Genomic DNA, 18,569 nt, shown 5'->3' with positions numbered 1-18,569 from the left:
GAATGACGGCTTTGAACTATCTGCAACGCATGGCAACTGCAAAACAGACGGCAGCTGTATTAGCCAACACAGAAACAATAGCAATAGTACTAACAGCAAGAGCAACAGCAGTGGTGGCCGTTCACGCGTCACAGACTTGGCCAGCGGCGCCATGGAGTGCCTGCCATTGAGCGGTGGGGTTGTCACACATCATCCGCATTTGATGGCGGCGAGCGGTGCCGGCGGCACTGTGGTCGCCTCGCCAACGGCAACGGTTGTCGTGGGCGCTACATATCCGCACCATTTGCACCATCATCATTTGAGTCACCATGCTCCATATAGCAATAGCTATGGCAGTCATCCGCACCATCCTATACACAGCGAACAGACCAAATCGCTGCAGGAGCTGCAGCATGAGGTGGGCGCTCTGTTGGAATTCCGAGATCTGGTCATCGAAACGTTTCCCGATCTCAAGCATAAAATGGCCTCTATGTCCGCCACGCCATCCACGCCCAACTCTGTGAGCGCGCTAGGTGGGAGTCACTCGGTGGGCGGCAACAGCGGAAATGGTGGCAGCTCCTCGTTAGCAGCCAGGTAAGAAACTGATATGATTCAAAATGCCGGCCAGACCATTTAAGTTATTGCTTGCAATTACAGGCGCGAATGGGAGCCTGGAATACGCATAAAGCGCAAGTTGTCGCACAAGGAACCGTCCACGACGACGGCCGCTGCAGCAGCATCCGCTGGAGTTGAGCCGTCGTCATCGTCGCTAACGCGCAGCCGCAGCAACTCGCACAGCGGCAAGAAAGAGCCAAAGAGCGGAGAGAACAACAACGGCAGCGTTGTGCAGGACTCCGGCTTCTCAACGGAGACCAGTTCCTCCAAGGAGGGACACAGTGCCTCCTCCACCAACGGTGCAATGACGGTGAGTGAAAATTAATTGGAATTGAGAAAATGTGAAAAATTTAACTAATGATGGTTTCTTTTAACAGGTGGCCATAGCATCGAATCGCCTGAGTTGCGCCGAGTCGGATGACGAGCTGCTCAACCTGCTTGATGTCATACACCGCAAATCGAACCGCTTACGTGAGGAGGTCGAGCATTTGCAGAGCTATGAGCGTCAACAGGGCGATGCAGCGAAGGGCCAGAAGAATGCAAGTGGTATGACACCGCAGCAATTCCGAGAGCAGGTGGAACGACTGAATCGCGAAGATATCAAGCAATTGCGCAAAGAGCGCGATCGTCTGCTGGACAAGCTGGCCGAAATGGAAGCGGAGACGTTGACAGGCCGCATCAAGGCGGCTAAGATGAACGATCAGGTAGAAGAGTTGATTAGCGTTAAGAAAGATCTCGAGGAGCAGCTTAAACTGGCCATGGCTCAAAAATTGGAGCTCAGCTCCCGAGTGCAGCAGTTGCAGTTACAGCAGCAGCAACAACAGCAGCAGCAGAGCAAAAGTTCATCCAGGTAAGCTTCTAAGTCCGTTGAAGAATTGCAGAGTTCTAATATACATGTTCATTCAATTTCAGCGCCAGCCAGTCAGAGTTCTCCAGTCAACGCAACTTTTTATCCTCGGCGACGACGGTGCTCTCCAATAGTAGTCGCCCCAGTCTCAGCAGTAACAACACATTCCAGCCGGTTGTGCTTGATCAGCAGCAACAGCAGCCAGCGCCGGACGCATTCCATCAAAGCTCAGGCAGTGATACAGCAACAGCAAGAAGGCAACAACAGCCGCTGGGACGTTTGGATGGTGTTGTCAGCACGCCCGGCGCCCGGAACACCAAATGTCGCATTACAGACTCTAAACGCTTCACGGCCATTCTGTTGGAAACGAATGTACTGGAGCTGCAGCGACATCTGCTCACGCTGACTGTGCAAAATCAGGTGCTGGCCCAGAAGCTGGAATCGTCCAGCAAGTCAAAGTCGCAGCTGTCCAAGCGGCTGGACAAGAGTGTAGAGGATACGGAGGAGCTGCGCTTCCAGCTGGAGGAAAAGAACATCGAACTGGAGGGCACTAAGGCACAGTTGCGCGTACTGGAATCCCGACTGCATAGCAGCAGCAGCACCAATTCGTATTTAAACTCGTCTCAGCACGATTACGAGACAAATCGCTCTTCGGCTTCCACCACCCTGATGCTTAGTCGTCGTGGCGTACCCGATTCGGTAGATTCCGCATCGGCATCTGTACCAGTGGCCCAGCCCCGTTCCGATCAAATTAGCACGCCCAGCATGAAGGCCATGGTGCCGCTGGCTATGGAGGAGCTACAGCAACACAGCAGCAGCACCGAGTCCGCGCACGAGCATGAACCGGAACGTACGTCCAATGACTCTACGCAGAACAAAACAATGGTGAACAGCAGTCCCAGTCCGCTGGTCAGTAGCACGCCCACCGCGACCGCCGGCAGCAGCATTGCGGCGCGTGTCTTAAGCTCCAGCGTGGGCGGGGTCAGTCCCTTCGAGGCGACGCCGTTGCGCAGCCACGGCTTTCGCAAATTCAACAGCGCCAGCAAGCCGAGCAAAATACCGCTGCCTGGTAGCAAGGCGGCCGCATATTTTGCTGGCAAGCCGCCCACGGGTCGGCCGTCGACAGCGGGTCGCTCTCCACCATCGGTGCATAACTCTAGTAACGTATCGTATGGAAGCAGCAGCAAGTCATCGCTAAGTCGCAGCACCGGCAATCTGAGTCAGAGCTTAAAGCGCGCTGACTCTGTCTCCAATCATTCGCTAAGCACGAACACGAGCCGCAGCTCGACATCATCCTCCATACCGTTGGCCACCACACCATACTCATCCAGCTCGGCTGGTGGCAATCGCAGTAGCCACACGGCCACAACCACTCCGTCCCCGCGCGTGCTCCAAAACTCGCCGTTGCCCAAGCTAAAGCGTGAGACGCTCAGCTCACGTGTGCGGCATCTCGACTCACTTTCGCGCGCCCAACAATCACCCGAACAGCAGCAGCAGCAGCAGCTCAACAACAGCGGCGGCAGCGGCAGCGTCTCACACAAAAGCGGCCAGCTGAGCACCAGTGGCAGTTCCAGTTCCATTGCCGCACAGCTGAGTACAACGCTGCGCAAGGATCTGCAGCTGAATGCCACCTCGGCGCCAGCCTATCAGCGACGTGGTGGTGCTGGTAGCGGCGGTGCAGCTGTGTCGCGTCGCTTCAGCAGCGCCTCAGTGGCCAGTGCGCGGCTGGCGCGTGAGCAGAGTAACGATGCAAACGCCACGCCCACGTCCAGTTATGGCGACAGTGATAGTGGCAAGGTACGCACTTTAAAGTCAACATTTTTGGGTTGGTTCAAATGAATAATAATCTTAGTTACGATATTGATACTGATACTGATAATAATGATACATATACATCTATATATATACCTATCGATAACTGATTACTGTCTTAATACGCCTTCGATTACCAACAACACAACAACAACAACAACAACAACAACAATAATAGAAACGACAACGAAGACACAAACACACTTCAATACCAGTTATAGTTAGCAATAGATCAACTGGCCGCATACCTTATTTATATATATATATACATAATATAAATCATCTGCGTTGTACACTTTCACTATGGCGCGACACCCTGAAATAAACTCCAGTTTCTACAGAATATATATGGCGTATATAGGATTCTTGTAATTGCCTTTGCAGATCGAATGAGCAAGATTATTTTGCAATTAACATTCGAAAAGTTCTGTTTATTAAAACTCAATGAATATTAGAAAAATCTCAATCAAAAATCATTTAGTTAAAACTGTAAATTTAGTTTAAAAAAAAGAAGTTTTTAGGCTATAATTTAAAAGAATTCAAATATATAAAATATATATATTTAGGAATTTCATTTTGTTCTATGTTGCTTCATGTTATCCATGATGCACATCAATATCGTTTCGCTATTTTAAATAGTTAAATTTGTTCATCAAATATAAATGTATATTCTGTTGAAAGGGAAGAAGCTACGCCAAACTGTAGTTAGAACTGCTTCCGTTTGGGGTTTATTTCTCGGCGCACATAATAACATGCATAACATATTTATTTATAAATAATACATACACATGCATTTGCATACAACTAACCTACGATGCATACAGAACATACATTATATATATACAATATACTATATAGAACAATATGTATATCTAACTAACGATCGTTAGATTAATTGATTGTGTACTCTCGTCGTGCCTATGTGAAACGAAAATGGAAAATGGAACAAAGCAGAAACTTCTTGTCCTCAACGTGCCTGACCTTATCCAACCCGTTCCTCCCTTGCCCCTCGCACGTCTGCCATGGAAAAGTTTATCAATCAGAAGGCAGTGTGCTATCAGTTTTATATAAATATGTTTAATTTTTTTTGTTTGTTGGTCATCGACCAGAGTGAAAGGTGCCACCTCCACTGCCTTGCCTTGGAGCAGTTATGCAAATTAGTCGCCTCATCTGCCGCTATAATTAATCAGTTGCACGCGCCACAACAACAAATGTATTCGCTTCTCTTTACATTTTATAAACATATATATTATGATTATTAATATTACGATAATTATTATTTTGTACATACTCGTAAAAATGCCTATATAAGTATATCACTTACCATATAAATCATATGCGAAAATCATGTAAATTGTTTATCATTATGTCTACTACATACATCGTTATTATTAGTTGTATCCATCAGGCAGTTACTCATACGTGTATGTGTGTGTGTATGTGTGTATGTCTGTGTGTTAAGCATTAATTGTAACTATCTTTATATTTTGCGTGTATATGTTTAAAACTGATTACTGTTATCTATATACTATAAGCTAATGTACGTACCACTTACTTACCATTTTGGCCTAATTTAAATGCTAATTCATCATTAATTATGATCATGCTCTAATACATATATACCACATATTATGCACAACATACACATACCTATATATATATCGATATATATATCTTTAGAAATATAAAGAAAAACTTCTGCATAAATTCGAACTTTAATTTGTACCCAGAACTTGCCCCCAAGTTCTCGGCTGCTTGCCTATCATATATATTTACATATTTATCATAATCATTATCATTATCGTCATCATTGTTTGCCATGTGTTTCATTGTCAGCTTGGTCGGCGCTTAAAACTAACCAGAAAACTTATTTGTACACACAAATACACACAGACACACTCACACACACATACAGATATCATGGTCAAACTTGGCTAGAAAATAAAAGTCAAGCTGTTTACACTAAATAATTGTATCTAATGCTGTAATTTCTTTTTACTTTTACTTTTTCTTTCTGCGCGTTTTCTCGCCCTATGTATGTCTACTCCACATGTAAAAAAATATAAAAAAAACCGTAAACCCAACAAACAAATGTGTATACCCGTCTGTTGTTATAAACTCACGTTTTCCTATCTTGTATATTCAAAACTGCCCGTACCACAAATATCCTCAAAACAAAACAAATATATATACCATATATGCATACTTATATATGACATACCCACCCAACAACAAACCAACCAAACCAAACCACTCCAACAAACCAGCCTATTGAAAACTGTAACTAAAACAATTGTGAAAGAAACTCTTCCTAACTGAAATATGCCTAACCGGACACGTTGGATAAACATGTACATTTATGCGGTATATGTATATATATATATATGTATATCTATATACATGTGGACAATGGTGGTGTATTGATTGATTGATTGATTGACGTTGGTGGTGAAAATTTAAGCTGCATGCTGCAAATGAAAATGCTAACATAAAAGCAACATTCCAAACACGTGCGTCACTCGGGAGGTTATTTTGGTAACGGACAGCGAACAGGCGATGCGAATGTCAGGATTCATGTGCTCAGCTCCAAGCTCCAAGCTACAAGCTACAAGCTCCAGCCTCAAATACACGCGAAGTGAGCTGATTGAGCTAGTTGTGTTGTAAATCGTTTGTCTGCTTTTCTGATAGACAAAGAACTAAGACACTTTGCCGCAATTTGTTATACGCGTAAGTCTCTCATTTGTTGTAATATCATTTAGTAGGTTAAGCTACCACCCCAGACAAATCAAAAGATAAAACATGAATATATATATATATATACAAATATATATTGCCCTGCACAGCACTGCTTTATTTGCTTTTACAACACTGATATTGAGCCAACAGCAAGCATTACTTTAGTGATCGTAGTTTTCCCGTAGCTTAGCCACTTTCTATACACAAATACACAGACAACCCCAAACACACACACACACACACCTATACAAAGACACACACAAGAATACACACCTCTCTCTCGCTCTCTAATTTCCAAAGCAGGCAACCAACAAATTTTCCAACTGGTCATAAGTAAGCACTTTTCCGAAACGACTTCAAATATTTCTATGGAGAACGTTTTCGATTCCCCAGCTAATCTATTGTATATACATTGGACGTCCTGTGCTAATTGAAATATTATAAATCATATATATTCAGACTGTGGTTGAGGTTCCTAACATTTTCGCTATATGCTAAACAAGATTTTGTGTTTCTCTAACATTTTATACATACTTTATTATATGCTTCCCGTTGACTTGTTTTCGTTTTCTGTTTTTTCTGTTGTTTGCCATTGCAATCGATGTGATCTACAAATTTTGATATTCCATTTTCTTTTGCTCTTCTATTCAAACCCAAAACTGATGCACAGAATTTGGCAAATATCGCATTTAAGCCAAATTTCTGTTTCAATAACAACAATTGGCGATTGTGGCAAACAAGCAACAACAATAAGAACAACTACAACAACAAGCACTATATTAACTTTACGGAACCTTTAACATATATCAAAGAAATGCCAAGCGACGAAGCCGATGTATCCGAGGAGACGGCCTACGATTCGTATTATACGCAATACACAGCGCCCGACTCCATGGACTGTGCCAGCGACAATCTGCTGGTGACCTTCGACTATGGCTACAGCGATTCCATTGGGGCACAGACACCACCATTGCCTGCAGCAGCAGCCACAGCTGTGGACGATTATGGTGCGGATGGTGACTGCGCCATTTGGTTTGGCTCGCCAGCAAACGATGGCAATGCGTTCCAGGTGCATCATGTGCAGCACAACTCATGCCTGCTCGAAGCGAGTCTTCAATCCTTAATATCCTACGATGTGGATGACTTCGAGGAGCAGTCGGAGCCAGAATCAGAGCAAGAGCGAGCACAGCATTCAAATGCAGACAGAGAAGAATACTTTTATGACAGCATCGAATGCTGAATGCACTTAAATTTTCATACAACGGCAGCTTTGTACTAGACAGATATTTGATATGCTATATACATACAGATATATCCATATATAGGCAAATAGCATATAGTTTTTTCATTCAATTTCATAATTTAGCTAGTCTATGCGATTGGTTAGGCACGCGGTAGGATCTTGATAGGGCGCATTGAAGGTATATATTTGTATGTAGTCTAGGTGATGTATGTACGTAACGATGTATATCGAAAGACATGATTTAAGCAATATTGAAGTAATGTAAGTGTTGTGTATGTTATTAGCATGAAGCGTACTAGGTCAGAGCCCATATGTAAATTGTTTTTTGCTTTTCTCCTAATTATAACTGTAACTACACTAAGTAAACCCTACTTTATGATTATATTTGAGCATAGTTTATGTATCTAGTTGATTGTGTGCATCTATTGTAAAAGTCGTCTTAAGTCCAATAGTTATTATTCATTATGCTTACTTATTTGTACTCTCAAACTAATTTAATGCAACTCGTATTAGACAGCAGCTAAACCACAATTTAGTTGTTAATTATGAAATTTAGTTAACCACGCGCATTGCATTGCATTGCATTGCATTGCATGAGATGTATGTACAGAACTTTTATATGAACTACTGATTGAAATGACAGACAACTACATCTGTCTACACTTAGAACTTATCGTATACTGTTATCAAAATGCGTTTACTACATTTATAAAAACCAATATGATAAAACAAAAGTTGAATCTAAGAAAGTGAAAAAAAAACAAGATTTATGAATCAAAATAAAATACATACTATTATTAATATATTCAAGCGGCGAGAAATGTGAGCATATATCCATTTAAATAGCAATTGTAATTGAAGACAACATACTTATTAAAATCAAAACAAAACAACAACAAAATGAAACAAAAATAAAAAATAAAAAAAAATTAATTTAACTCTGGTTTCTCTACTGCTTCTTTTATTTGCAACTCATAAATCAAAGCAATCAATAAAGCGGCAAAAATTTCAATTAATTGACCATTTCGAATTTGAAAAATGCCATGAAACTCTTAGTGCAGTGCCGAAGCTGAGTTACCCTTCAAATGTTATGTGAGTATGGTAATTGGAGAATAAAACCAGTTGAAACTCATTTTTAATGAATTATTTTTGAATTCGTTGGAGATATAGACGAATACATACATAAGAGTATATATTGGTCAACATTATTATGGCAAACAAGTTTGATTAGAAACTTGTTTCAACAACTCGAGAAGTTATGTACAGCTACTAAAAAGAAACAAGCAACAAAACATCTGCGGATATTGGCAAATTCAACAGCTTGATCTAGGGAGAGAAGTTGTTCGGCATTCGGGTGTGGCATAATATATGAAAAACTAACTGGATCCCTTGAAAGGGTATCGTATAATTGCCAGCCTCGTTCGCATTTTATTCAATCGACCAGTGTCAATATTTTTAACCAAATTTTACATATGCTATGCTTATATAGGGTACATAGTCATACATAATTCAATTGCCAGACAGAAAGAGAGCGCAGTATACGCTTGTAGAAAAAGAGGAGGCGAAGAGTGGGCGAGGGAGAGAGGCGCGGAGGTAACGCCTCTCTCAATCGATTACACTACACAATCAGTTAGCCAGCGCACTTCATTTACTTCTATTCGTGCGGCAGCAACCACCAGTTGGCCAAGCGCACTTCGCCGTAGTGCAAGACATGTGGAACGCGTTTGCCTTGTAATTCAGTTGACTGAGAAATGTGCGTAATACATTAAAAAACATTCGTGCAAAAAACATTCATAAATACCAGCGACTCAGATATGCAGTTATCAGAACAGTGCGCAGTCCCCCATAGCACATAGGCAGCGAGAGATCATGGATTTCGATGAAATTTTGGCCAAGTGCGGCAATAGCCATCGCTATCAATATTTACTGCTTGGCTTTTATGGCTTTCTCATGGTGGTTGTGTCCATGCACTACTTCTCCCAGAACGTGATCAGCTTTGTGCCCGATCACTGGTGCTATCACGAGCAGCTGGAGAATCGCAGTATTGCTGAAGTCGAGGCCGTCTATAAACAGTTCGATAAACCCTCGTGTACGCGGCTAGAGACACTCAATGGCGACTTGGATGGGCGGCATGCGACGGTCAGTGGGGAGCAGTGTGATCGTTGGATCTATAATTACGATTTCGGATTCAGAAGCATGAATACCGAGGTGAGTCTGACAATTTACTATGTGCATAGTTGGATCGATGCAAAGTAACAAATTTAAGATTAATTTAATTGTGATCTTAATCACAACTATTATAATTATAAATGTAAATATTTTTTCCTTTGTGCACGTTATTATTGTTTAGCTTAATTGGGTATGCGACGCAGCGTACAAGGCGCGTGTCGGCCAATCCTTTTTCTTTGTGGGCTCCATGTGTGGCACTCTAATTTTTGGTCTACTGGGCGATCGTATTGGCCGCGTTAAGGCCGTTATTTTGGCCAATTGGTGTGGCTTCTTGGGCGATTTCTCAACCATATTTACAAGCAGCTTGACTGCCTTCTCAGTAACGCGTTTCGTATCAGGTCTGGCTGCCGATGCAAACTCGTATCTGATGTACATACTTGGTAAGTATTTATATTACTTATTAGAAGTAACCAATTGGCAACTGGCGCACAGCTGATTCGGCTTATTTCCAACAGTTATCGAATATGTCTCGCCGTCTTTGCGCAATGTGGGCCTGAACATGGTTATGGGGATCTTTTACTCGTTGGGCTTGATTGGGGCAGCTTGGCTGGCTGTCTTGGTGGGCCACTGGCGCATGTTTCTGCTCTGCTCCTCGCTGCCCCTGCTCCTCGTCACACTTTTCTACTTTCTGGTGCAGGAAAGTGCTCAGTGGCTGGTGACGCGTAATGATATCGATGGCGCCGTGAATCGATTACGTCGCGTGGCCAAAATCAATCGACGTGTGGTCAGCGATGAGGACTTCAAGGCGTTCCGCAGCTATTGCCATCACCACTACCGCAAGACGGCTGCGAATGCAGCGGAGCAGCAACAGTCCAAGCTGCTTGACATGCTGAAGACGCCGCGCATGCGCAGCAGCGCATTTAAAATACTGCTAATTTTGTAAGCGTAAGAAATGTTCGTGACATGCGCCAAGCCCAACTGATATTCGTACACTCTTCAACAGCATCATCGTGGTGCCCTGCTATAATACCATTGCCCGCAATGTGGAGGGCCTGGGCATATCGCCATTCATACTTTTCTCACTGAATGCGTTGATGCTGCCGCCTGCCGGCTATGTGCAGGGCTTTCTGCAGGATGTGGCAGGACGCAAGGCCACCGCAGTTAGCTGGATGACGCTCACCGGCATATTGGCCACCGCTGCGGGTCTGGTCATCTCGCTGGGCCAGAATCGAAATGTAATTCTCTTGGTCGGGCTCACACTGGTGACACGTTTCGGCGTGTCGATCGCCGACGGAGTTAGCTCCCAGCTCTGCACAGAGCTCATACCTACCTGTGTGCGTGGGCGTGGCGTGGCCGTGGCTCACGTCGCTGGCTTTGCGGCCTCCTTTCTATCGCCGTACATTCTGCATTTGGGCACGTACTCCAAGCCCGCACCTACAATTATAATTGGCCTGCTCTTCCTCTCTGGGGCGTATGTGTGCCTCCTGCTGCCCGAGACACGGAACAAGAAGCTGCCGATGTCCTTGGCCGAGGGTGAGGAGTTCGGCAAGGGCGAGCGAATGTTCGATTTTCTGCGTCAGCTTAGAAAGCAAGACTCAGCCGAAAAGGAGCTCGAAGCTGAATTGAAATCCAAGGAAGCCCAGGAAACCAAATAAAACAGATATTTTGCCTATGCTTTTATGTTTCTAAATTATGCTGTAAGCGCAACAATACCTATTGATATTTTTGTATTGACTTTGTTCTTCGTAAACAAACCAGAAATTGAAAAATCTTGAATAAATTTTTTTCTAAATACATATGCGCGTTGACTGTCTCTAGGTCAAGCAGTGTATAGAGCAAATGAGTGCTCTACTTGGTAGCATTGAAAATATGTCTTTTTGAACACGTACGTATATATATTAGCTAACTGTACATGTTCGAAAATATATATTTTTCAAATTGCATTGTTCACATATCACTCGATTTCAATTAAATACTATAAATGGCATTTAGTATAAGAGAGTGGGTATAAACAAGCATAATTATTATTTAATTATAGGAGAAATTTTTGAAAAGTTTCTGTTTATATATAAAACAAGATCTTTTTTATTACTTTACGACTGTTTCTAAACATCTTTATTCAGTTTTGTACAGTCTCTGTTGACCCAAACCGGTTTATGATTATTAAAAAACTTATAATCCAGACTAAAAACTGTACGATAATTTGAACAAATGTTTAAATAGCTGAAATATTTATGCCTCAATGAAAATGAAGTGTTTCCAAGTCGTAAGGAATAGCCTACAGATTGTAATAAAATTATTAGATAATAATGCTAAATAGATGATTCTATATATAAAGCTCTTATCGCCTTCTAATCGATGTGACACCCAACGATCTAATGCCATAGATTGTAATGAGAATCGTATTTAAATTATGAGAATGCCTGTCACACATGAGTAAATTCATAATAAATTAGTTCGATTGATAAGTTGGTAAAATCGCGCCTTTCATTTCGATTATATAGCATTGAAGCGCTTATCAGTCGAAAGCCTAGAGAGGAATTCCAACCATAATAGAGCACATCAATGTATTAGAGTCGAACAAATCAGCTGCTTTCAAAACACTCTTAACTATTCGGCAAAGACGCCGCTAGCGAGCACGTCAGCTAACAGTACGTGCGCGGCATCGAGCGAGAGCTGACGACCGCTTCTCTTTTGCCCCAGCACCACACGAAGCGGTCGGCACATATAGAAATCGGCCCTCGTCGAATCTCCCGCGATTCAAGAGCCAAAAGAGATCGAGCCACAAGCATTGCGATGGACTTCGATGAGATACTGGCCAAGTGCGGCAACAGGCATCGCTATCAATATCTGTTGCTCGGCCTCTACAGTTTACTGATGTTCGTCACATCTATGCACAACTTCTCGCAGAACGTTATTGGCTTCGTGCCCGATCACTGGTGCTATCACAAGCAGTTGGAAAATCGCAGCTTCGCACAAATCGAGGCCATCTATAATCAGTTTGATAATCCCTCATGTACGCGTCTGGAGACAATCGGCCCGGATTATGATGGGCGGAATGCGACTGTCAGCGGGGAGCAATGTGATCGTTGGATCTATAACTATGATTTCGGATTTAGGAGCATGAACACTGAGGTAAGTTGCGAATAGCATTTATAGGTCTGTTTTTGCCATTATCTTATCTAACTCTGACTCGGGGTATGTAAAGCTTAACTGGGTTTGCGATGAGGCCTATAAAGCACCCGTGGGGCAATCTTTCTTCTTTATAGGCTCCATGTGTGGCACGCTCGTCTTTGGCGTTCTGGGTGATAAAATCGGACGAATCAAAGCCGTTATTTTAGCTAATCTGTGTGGCTTCTTGGGCGACTTCTCGACTATCTTTACGAGCAGTCTGAGTGCCTTCTCCACAGCACGATTTGTGTCAGGTCTCGCAGTTGATGCCAACACCTATCTTATGTACATCCTCGGTATGCAATGCTGTATTCTAGCTGTAGTTATTGGACATAAGCCGACTTATCATTTGCAGCTCTCGAATATCTTCCTCCATCTCTGCGAAATTCTAGTCTGAGCATAAGTATGGGCGTCTTTTACTGTCTGGGCATGATTAGTTCCTGTGGATTGGCCGTCTTGGTGGGCCATTGGCGTATCTTCCTCGCCTGCTCTTCGCTGCCGCTGTTGCTGGTCATTCTGTTCTACTTTCTGGTGCAGGAGAGCGCCCAGTGGCTGGTCACTCGCAATGATATTGATGGCGCCGTAAGGCGCTTGAAACGCGTGGCCAAAATGAATCGTCGCAAGGTCAGCGAAATTGACTTTCGCGAGTTCCGCAACTACTGCCAGATCAACTGCACCAAGAAAACGCCAGAGTCGAATGAGAAGGGGGACCAATTTATTGACATGTTCAAGACGCCGCACTTGCGCAAGACCATCATCCTTATGCTAATCGTGTTGTAAGTGAAATCCCATAGCTGTCGGGTAAAACTGATCGAATTCTCTCTTTCAGCACAATCGTAACGGTCTGCTACAACACCTTGGCACGCAATGTGGAGGGTCTGGGCATATCACCGCTAATCATGTTCTCACTGACCGCACTGACCCTGCCGCCTTCTGGTTTCATTCAAGCCGATATCCAGAAGCGCATCGGCCGCAAAGGCTCCTCGGTACTGTCATTGCTGCTCACTGGTCTGTTTACAGCAGCCAGTGGAATAGCTCTGTCCGTTTCGCAGAATCCCAGTGCTCTGCTCTTGATATCATTGACGATGGCTTCCCGATTGGGCTTGTCAATCTGCTTGGGGTCGACCCTGCTGTTCTCCACGGAATTGGTGCCCACCTGTGTGCGTTCCCGTGGCCTGAGTGTGGCGCACATGGCCGGCGCGGCTGCCTCCCTGCTCTCGCCTTACATTCTGCACTTGGGCACGTTCTACAGAGCCGGACCTTCAATTATACTGTGTCTGCTGTTCCTGATCGGCTGCTATTTCTGTCTGCTGTTGCCAGAGACGGAGAATCGAAAGCTGCCCATCACATTGGCTGAGGGCGAAGAGTTTGGCCGGGGAGAGCGCATGTTTGACTTCTTAAGACATCCAAAGCCTGATAAAACAGAAGCTGAGACACCTCTAAAAGAAACTTCTTAATATGTTAATTTCCACATGGAATTAGATGCCTTCAAGTCTCATAAATTAATCAATTAAGCTGCGTTAGCTCAGCGAAAATTGTGAAAAACTTAACAAAGGGGGCAGAGCTAAATGAGTACCGTACTTAAGAGCCTCGTACTGTAACATACCCTGTAGGCAACTGCATACTTAAGAGCATCGTACTGTAACATACCCTGTAGGCAACTGCATACTTAAGAGCATCAGACTTTAATATACTCTGTACGCAAGTGAATACCATCGTCTAAAGGCCCGTTTCTCATCAGATTGGAATAAAGGGAAGAGTCGCGAAAGTATTTTCACAGATAATTGATTAGAAAACTCTTCTATTCAGCTGTTAACTAATAAAAAGTATCTTTTAGTCATTGCCATAATCTATTTGCATAATGTATACTAAATTCAGTATAGAAAACATTTAACATATTTTAGTTATATTATTGATACTTATTTTAAATAATATAAAAGAAATCATTTTACAAAGCAGAATGTACAAACTTTTGCAAATAAAATATATATTTTTAGAAAATACACAGGCATTGAGTAAATATTTAAGGCATGTTAGTTTTTACATCTCTCTTTAGCTTTGGCTCTCTTTGAGCAATTTATTCACACGTCTTGGCTGCTTCCTGTATGCGTATAAGCATAATTATAAGAGTGACTGTTCATCTAGCTGGCAGCTATTGCAAGTCTTATACAAGTGGCGAACTAAGAGACAGAGAGAGAGAGAGGGAGAGGGAGAGAGAGCATACGTAGGCAACTCAAAAGTTGTCCTAACCTATAGCATAATATGTTTTACGTACACAAAAATGCAAATCATTCACATGCTCTTCAGAGTAAATACAACTATAAATCTAGCGTCTAGCAATATACTATATAGTCGCATACGCACATACTTGACTAGGTTTTTGGCGAGCTCTTTTGATAAGCCCTCAGATACAATGGTATCTGGTATAAAGTGTAATTAATTGCCCATTGAATAGCTTTGCAGTTGGAATTCATGCGTCTGTTAATGCGATGTATATAGTTGAATTTTAAAATGATTATTGTATCTATATCTGGATATACCTACATATATACACATATATGAAATAAGTTTTGGCATGCTAGTTAGCGCGGCGCTTCAGATAGACGCCGGTCTCTCTTTAGATTAAGGCGAATAAGTGGATTCACTTAAATAATAAAACATTTATTTCGTAATGGATAGAATGCTACATACACACACACACACACACACACACACACACACACACACACACACACACACACAACACGCCAATACGATAAGCAACCGAAACAATCTTATCGGAACCAAACTGAAACAGAAACTGCGGCCGAGCACTCTGTGCAAATCTGACGGCTGAGGGCTACAACTATATTCCGCTGGGCCGTGTTCGGATTTCAGTCTTAATAGAATCTCTGGGCGAGCACAGTGAGAGCGCGTGCCGCAATGAATTTTGATAAAATTCTGGAAAAATGCGGCGATGCGGGACGCTATCAGTATCTCATGCTGCTGCTACTGGGCTACATAGCATTCACCAGCACAGTGCACTACTACTCCCAGAACATAATTGGGTTTGTGCCCCAGCATTGGTGCTATCACGAAGAGCTGGCGAATCGCAGTCACGAGGAGATCGCCGCCATTTATGCGCCCTTTGGCAACAAGGCTGCGTGCACGCGCCTCGACAAGATCGAGGTCCATGAAGGCATCTACAATGTGACCGCGAGCAGTCAGAGCTGTGAGCGCTGGATATACAAATATGACTATGGATTTCGCAGCATGAATGCTGAGGTAAGTTCTGTATCCAAGTAAAGCTTTAGGTTGTTTTCAACCGATTATTCTGCAGCTTAATTGGGTCTGCGATGATGCGTACAAGGCGCGCATTGGACAGTCCCTCTTCTTCTTGGGGTCACTCTTGGGCACCTTTGCCTTTGGCATGCTGGGCGATCGGATTGGACGCGTGCGTGCCGTCATCTTGGCCAATCAGTGTGGCTTTGTGGGTGACTTTCTGACCACGTATGCCACGAATCTGACACAATTCAGCGCTTTTCGCTGCATCTCTGGTCTGGCTGCAACAGCAAACTATTATCTGATGTTTATTCTAGGTAAGCATTGCGTATCTGCTCACCTTCTTTATCAGCTCTGCTCATCACTCAGTCTCTCTTCCATGGCAGTGCTGGAGTTTCTTGCGCCAAAGCTTAGGAATTTGGCTATTAGCGGAACACTCGGTCTGTGCTTCTGCCTGGGCGCGCTCGTCGCCCCTTGGTTATCAGTTTTAGCCGGCAACTGGCGCATCTATTTGACGTTCTCAGCGCTGCTACAGCTCGTCGTGGCGCTCTTCTATTTTGTGGTTCAGGAGAGCGCACAGTGGTTGATCACGCGCAACAATGTCGAGGGCGCCATTGCCAGATTGAAGCTCATTGCCCATTTCAATGGTCGCCAAGTGCCCTCCGCTGACTTTGAGGCATTTCGCCAGCATTGCACCGCCAAGCGCAAGCATGAGAGTCAACAGCAGAAGGCCAAACTCTTCGACCTGATGCGCACCCCGCGCCTGCGCAAGACTGCGCTTATTGTCATCTTTACCTTGTGAGTTGTCCTTGGTCCTCGGGAAATTTCGTGATTTTTTCAACAAGTTTTCATATTTCCGCAGCATGCTGATATCCCTGAGCTTCAACACCATCTCAAGAAATGTGGAGGGTCTGGGCTTGTCGCCATTTGTGGTTTTCTCGCTATTTGCCGTGGTGGTGCCACCCTCAGGCCTGTTGCAGGGTGTCTTGCAGAGCCGCTTGGGTCGTAAGGCCACCTGCTTTGTGGCCTTGTTTTGCACAAGCCTGCTGGCTTGTGCCTTGGGCGTTTGCCTGACCTTCGAAAGCGTCCAGTTAAATGCCACCCTGCTGCTGGCCTTTGCGATGCCCACAAGACTGGGCATCTCGATATGCTATACGACCTTCTCGCAGTACTCGTCCGAGCTATTGCCCACGTGTGTGCGCTCCCGTGGAATAGCCACGGCCCACTTGGCCGCTGCAGCTGCCTCAGTTACCTCACCTTATCTAATACATCTGGGCACCAAATTTGCCGCGGGCCCATCGTTCATTCTGACTGCATTGCTACTGACTGCGGCGCTGTCCACGCTGCTCCTGCCGGAAACGAACAATAGGTGAGTGAGGGCATAAGGACAAGTATGGAAGCTATAAATTTGAAATCCTCTAGGCAACTACCCATTACGCTGGAGGATGGCGAAGCCTTTGGCAAGGGCGAGTCTATGCTGTCCTTCGATTGCTTGCGAGCACGGGACGATGATGTGCTGAAGCAACCCGCTGAGGAGCTTAAGCTAAACGCACTTAATGGTGCGCGTCGAAATACTTCACAGGAAACGGAAGCGGAAGGTGCACCGGAAGCGGATGGCGAAGCGTAAACTAGCCCACTGGCTCGCCTGTACATATACATAGCAGATATATTTTAAATGCCAAAGTATTATAGATCAAACACACAGACATTTTAGTTCCGAAAGTTGTCAGTAGATGAGAAATTTATTTGATTGATTTTGGGTCACAGTATTCAACATAATATTAATTTATATATATTCATATACATGTATATATCTGTATAGATTTGTATGTATTTGTAAACTCTGTAATCCTCTCGTGATTGCTTACATAAGTATAAGTAAAGTGTACATAGGGCATGTACTCGTAAAAGGGTATGTAAACATTTGCATTTAACTTCAAGTATGCCATAAATCTAACGGCTTCAATTTTAAAGATTTTTTGTGTTTTTTTGGTTTTTGCTGTTGCATTTTCTTCATATTTTTCTTGTGTTTTGCATTTTATTTAAGAGCTAGAGAAAGTCTTACAAAGTACAAAATAGATATCGCTTAGCCCTGTTTGAAACTCTCAATGGAAAAACTTATAAAGTCGGGGGCTTAAGAGCTTTAACTTAAGCCTAGGTATAATATCCAGGACAGAGTATGTGGGAAATATATATTTTTATGTAAATGTATTAATGTTTCTCTTGATTATTTTTGGTTACCAATATAGGTATATCCTTAAGTGGATTTAACAGGACTCAGCCAAAACATGCCCCAATTATCCTGTTCTTTCAACCGAATACAATTTGTATGCTCAAAAAACTTGTTGTCTGTGCACAAACTACGTCTCTTATAACAAAAGTTCATTCAAAATGAATGAACGAGCCCAAAGAAATCTTTTCCATATGTCTAAACTCTGGTAGCTTGAATACCCCTTACTCGAGCCAATATTAAAGTACCACTTAAAGTATTTTTGATCACATCAGTTTCAGGAATGGAACAAAACTGTGCTAACTTCCATATCCCAATTCTGCATGATAAATTATAGAACTCTAATATGCATTGGATGTAATCCAGAAAACTGTTTTTCTTTTTCTTTTTCTTTTGTATATTAACACAACATATTTTAGGCGCTTGGCCAATGTATCTATATCTGATTGATTTCTTTCAAATTTTCTTATACCTTAAATGCTAAAGTTGAGCACTCTTTGCAATTG

At 43.3% G+C, this 18,569-nt stretch overlaps 4 protein-coding genes across 7 annotated transcripts in view; all 4 read left to right on the top strand.

Annotated features, from left to right (window-relative positions):
* Positions 1–7,892, top strand: part of LOC111602017 (serine-rich adhesin for platelets) — a 51,479-nt gene extending 43,587 nt beyond the window's left edge. For 3 of the 4 annotated variants that reach the window (XM_023318914.2, XM_023318915.2, XM_023318916.2), the window contains exons 2-6: positions 2–573; positions 637–904; positions 972–1,444; positions 1,507–3,238; positions 6,660–7,892. In XM_023318914.2, the coding sequence (XP_023174682.2) occupies positions 2–573; positions 637–904; positions 972–1,444; positions 1,507–3,238; positions 6,660–7,229 (3,615 nt within the window). In that variant the 3' untranslated portion in view covers positions 7,230–7,892. Of the gene's footprint in view, position 1; positions 574–636; positions 905–971; positions 1,445–1,506; positions 3,239–5,520; positions 5,981–6,659 lie in introns of all 4 variants that reach the window. The other variant, XR_002751583.2, reaches the window with a different exon arrangement.
* Positions 7,893–8,829: 937 nt separating this feature from the next.
* On the top strand, positions 8,830–11,106 carry LOC111601999 (solute carrier family 22 member 24-like). The gene is made up of 4 exons (XM_023318888.2): positions 8,830–9,440; positions 9,583–9,841; positions 9,917–10,340; positions 10,405–11,106. Exons 1-4 carry the CDS (start codon positions 9,102–9,104, stop codon positions 11,054–11,056), a joined length of 1,674 nt encoding a protein of 557 aa, XP_023174656.1. The 5' UTR covers positions 8,830–9,101; the 3' UTR covers positions 11,057–11,106.
* A 961-nt stretch (positions 11,107–12,067) lies between these two features.
* Positions 12,068–14,447, top strand: LOC111601998 (organic cation transporter protein-like). Its single transcript, XM_023318887.2, has 4 exons — positions 12,068–12,536; positions 12,610–12,868; positions 12,928–13,348; positions 13,402–14,447. Exons 1-4 carry the CDS (start codon positions 12,198–12,200, stop codon positions 14,027–14,029), a joined length of 1,647 nt encoding a protein of 548 aa, XP_023174655.2. The 5' UTR covers positions 12,068–12,197; the 3' UTR covers positions 14,030–14,447.
* A 934-nt stretch (positions 14,448–15,381) lies between these two features.
* LOC111601988 (organic cation transporter protein) lies at positions 15,382–17,808 on the top strand. Its single transcript, XM_023318875.2, has 5 exons — positions 15,382–15,836; positions 15,892–16,150; positions 16,220–16,631; positions 16,696–17,202; positions 17,256–17,808. Exons 1-5 carry the CDS (start codon positions 15,495–15,497, stop codon positions 17,458–17,460), a joined length of 1,725 nt encoding a protein of 574 aa, XP_023174643.2. The 5' UTR covers positions 15,382–15,494; the 3' UTR covers positions 17,461–17,808.
* Positions 17,809–18,569: the final 761 nt, after the last annotated feature.

Source organism: Drosophila hydei, unplaced genomic scaffold, assembly GCF_003285905.1.
Source record: "Drosophila hydei strain 15085-1641.00,03,60 unplaced genomic scaffold, DhydRS2 tig00008119-arrow-pilon, whole genome shotgun sequence".
NCBI classification, from domain to species: Eukaryota; Metazoa; Arthropoda; class Insecta; order Diptera; family Drosophilidae; genus Drosophila; species Drosophila hydei.
The sequence above is the reverse complement of the archived record's forward strand: the minus strand, read 5'-3'. Positions and strand labels throughout refer to the sequence as shown.

Bases quoted from the DNA above. Each gene is read 5' to 3' on its own strand.
- LOC111601988 (XM_023318875.2), top strand. From the start codon at position 15,495: ATGAATTTTGATAAAATTCTGGAAAAATGCGGCGATGCGGGACGCTAT. The intron at 16,151-16,219 runs GTAAGCATTGCG...CTTCCATGGCAG, and splicing joins TTATCTGATGTTTATTCTAG to TGCTGGAGTTTCTTGCGCCA. The intron at 17,203-17,255 runs GTGAGTGAGGGC...GAAATCCTCTAG, and splicing joins CTGCCGGAAACGAACAATAG to GCAACTACCCATTACGCTGG.
- LOC111601998 (XM_023318887.2), top strand. From the start codon at position 12,198: ATGGACTTCGATGAGATACTGGCCAAGTGCGGCAACAGGCATCGCTAT. The intron at 12,537-12,609 runs GTAAGTTGCGAA...GGGTATGTAAAG, and splicing joins TTAGGAGCATGAACACTGAG to CTTAACTGGGTTTGCGATGA. The intron at 13,349-13,401 runs GTAAGTGAAATC...TCTCTCTTTCAG, and splicing joins ATCCTTATGCTAATCGTGTT to CACAATCGTAACGGTCTGCT.
- LOC111601999 (XM_023318888.2), top strand. From the start codon at position 9,102: ATGGATTTCGATGAAATTTTGGCCAAGTGCGGCAATAGCCATCGCTAT. The intron at 9,441-9,582 runs GTGAGTCTGACA...ATTATTGTTTAG, and splicing joins TCAGAAGCATGAATACCGAG to CTTAATTGGGTATGCGACGC. The intron at 10,341-10,404 runs GTAAGCGTAAGA...ACTCTTCAACAG, and splicing joins TTTAAAATACTGCTAATTTT to CATCATCGTGGTGCCCTGCT.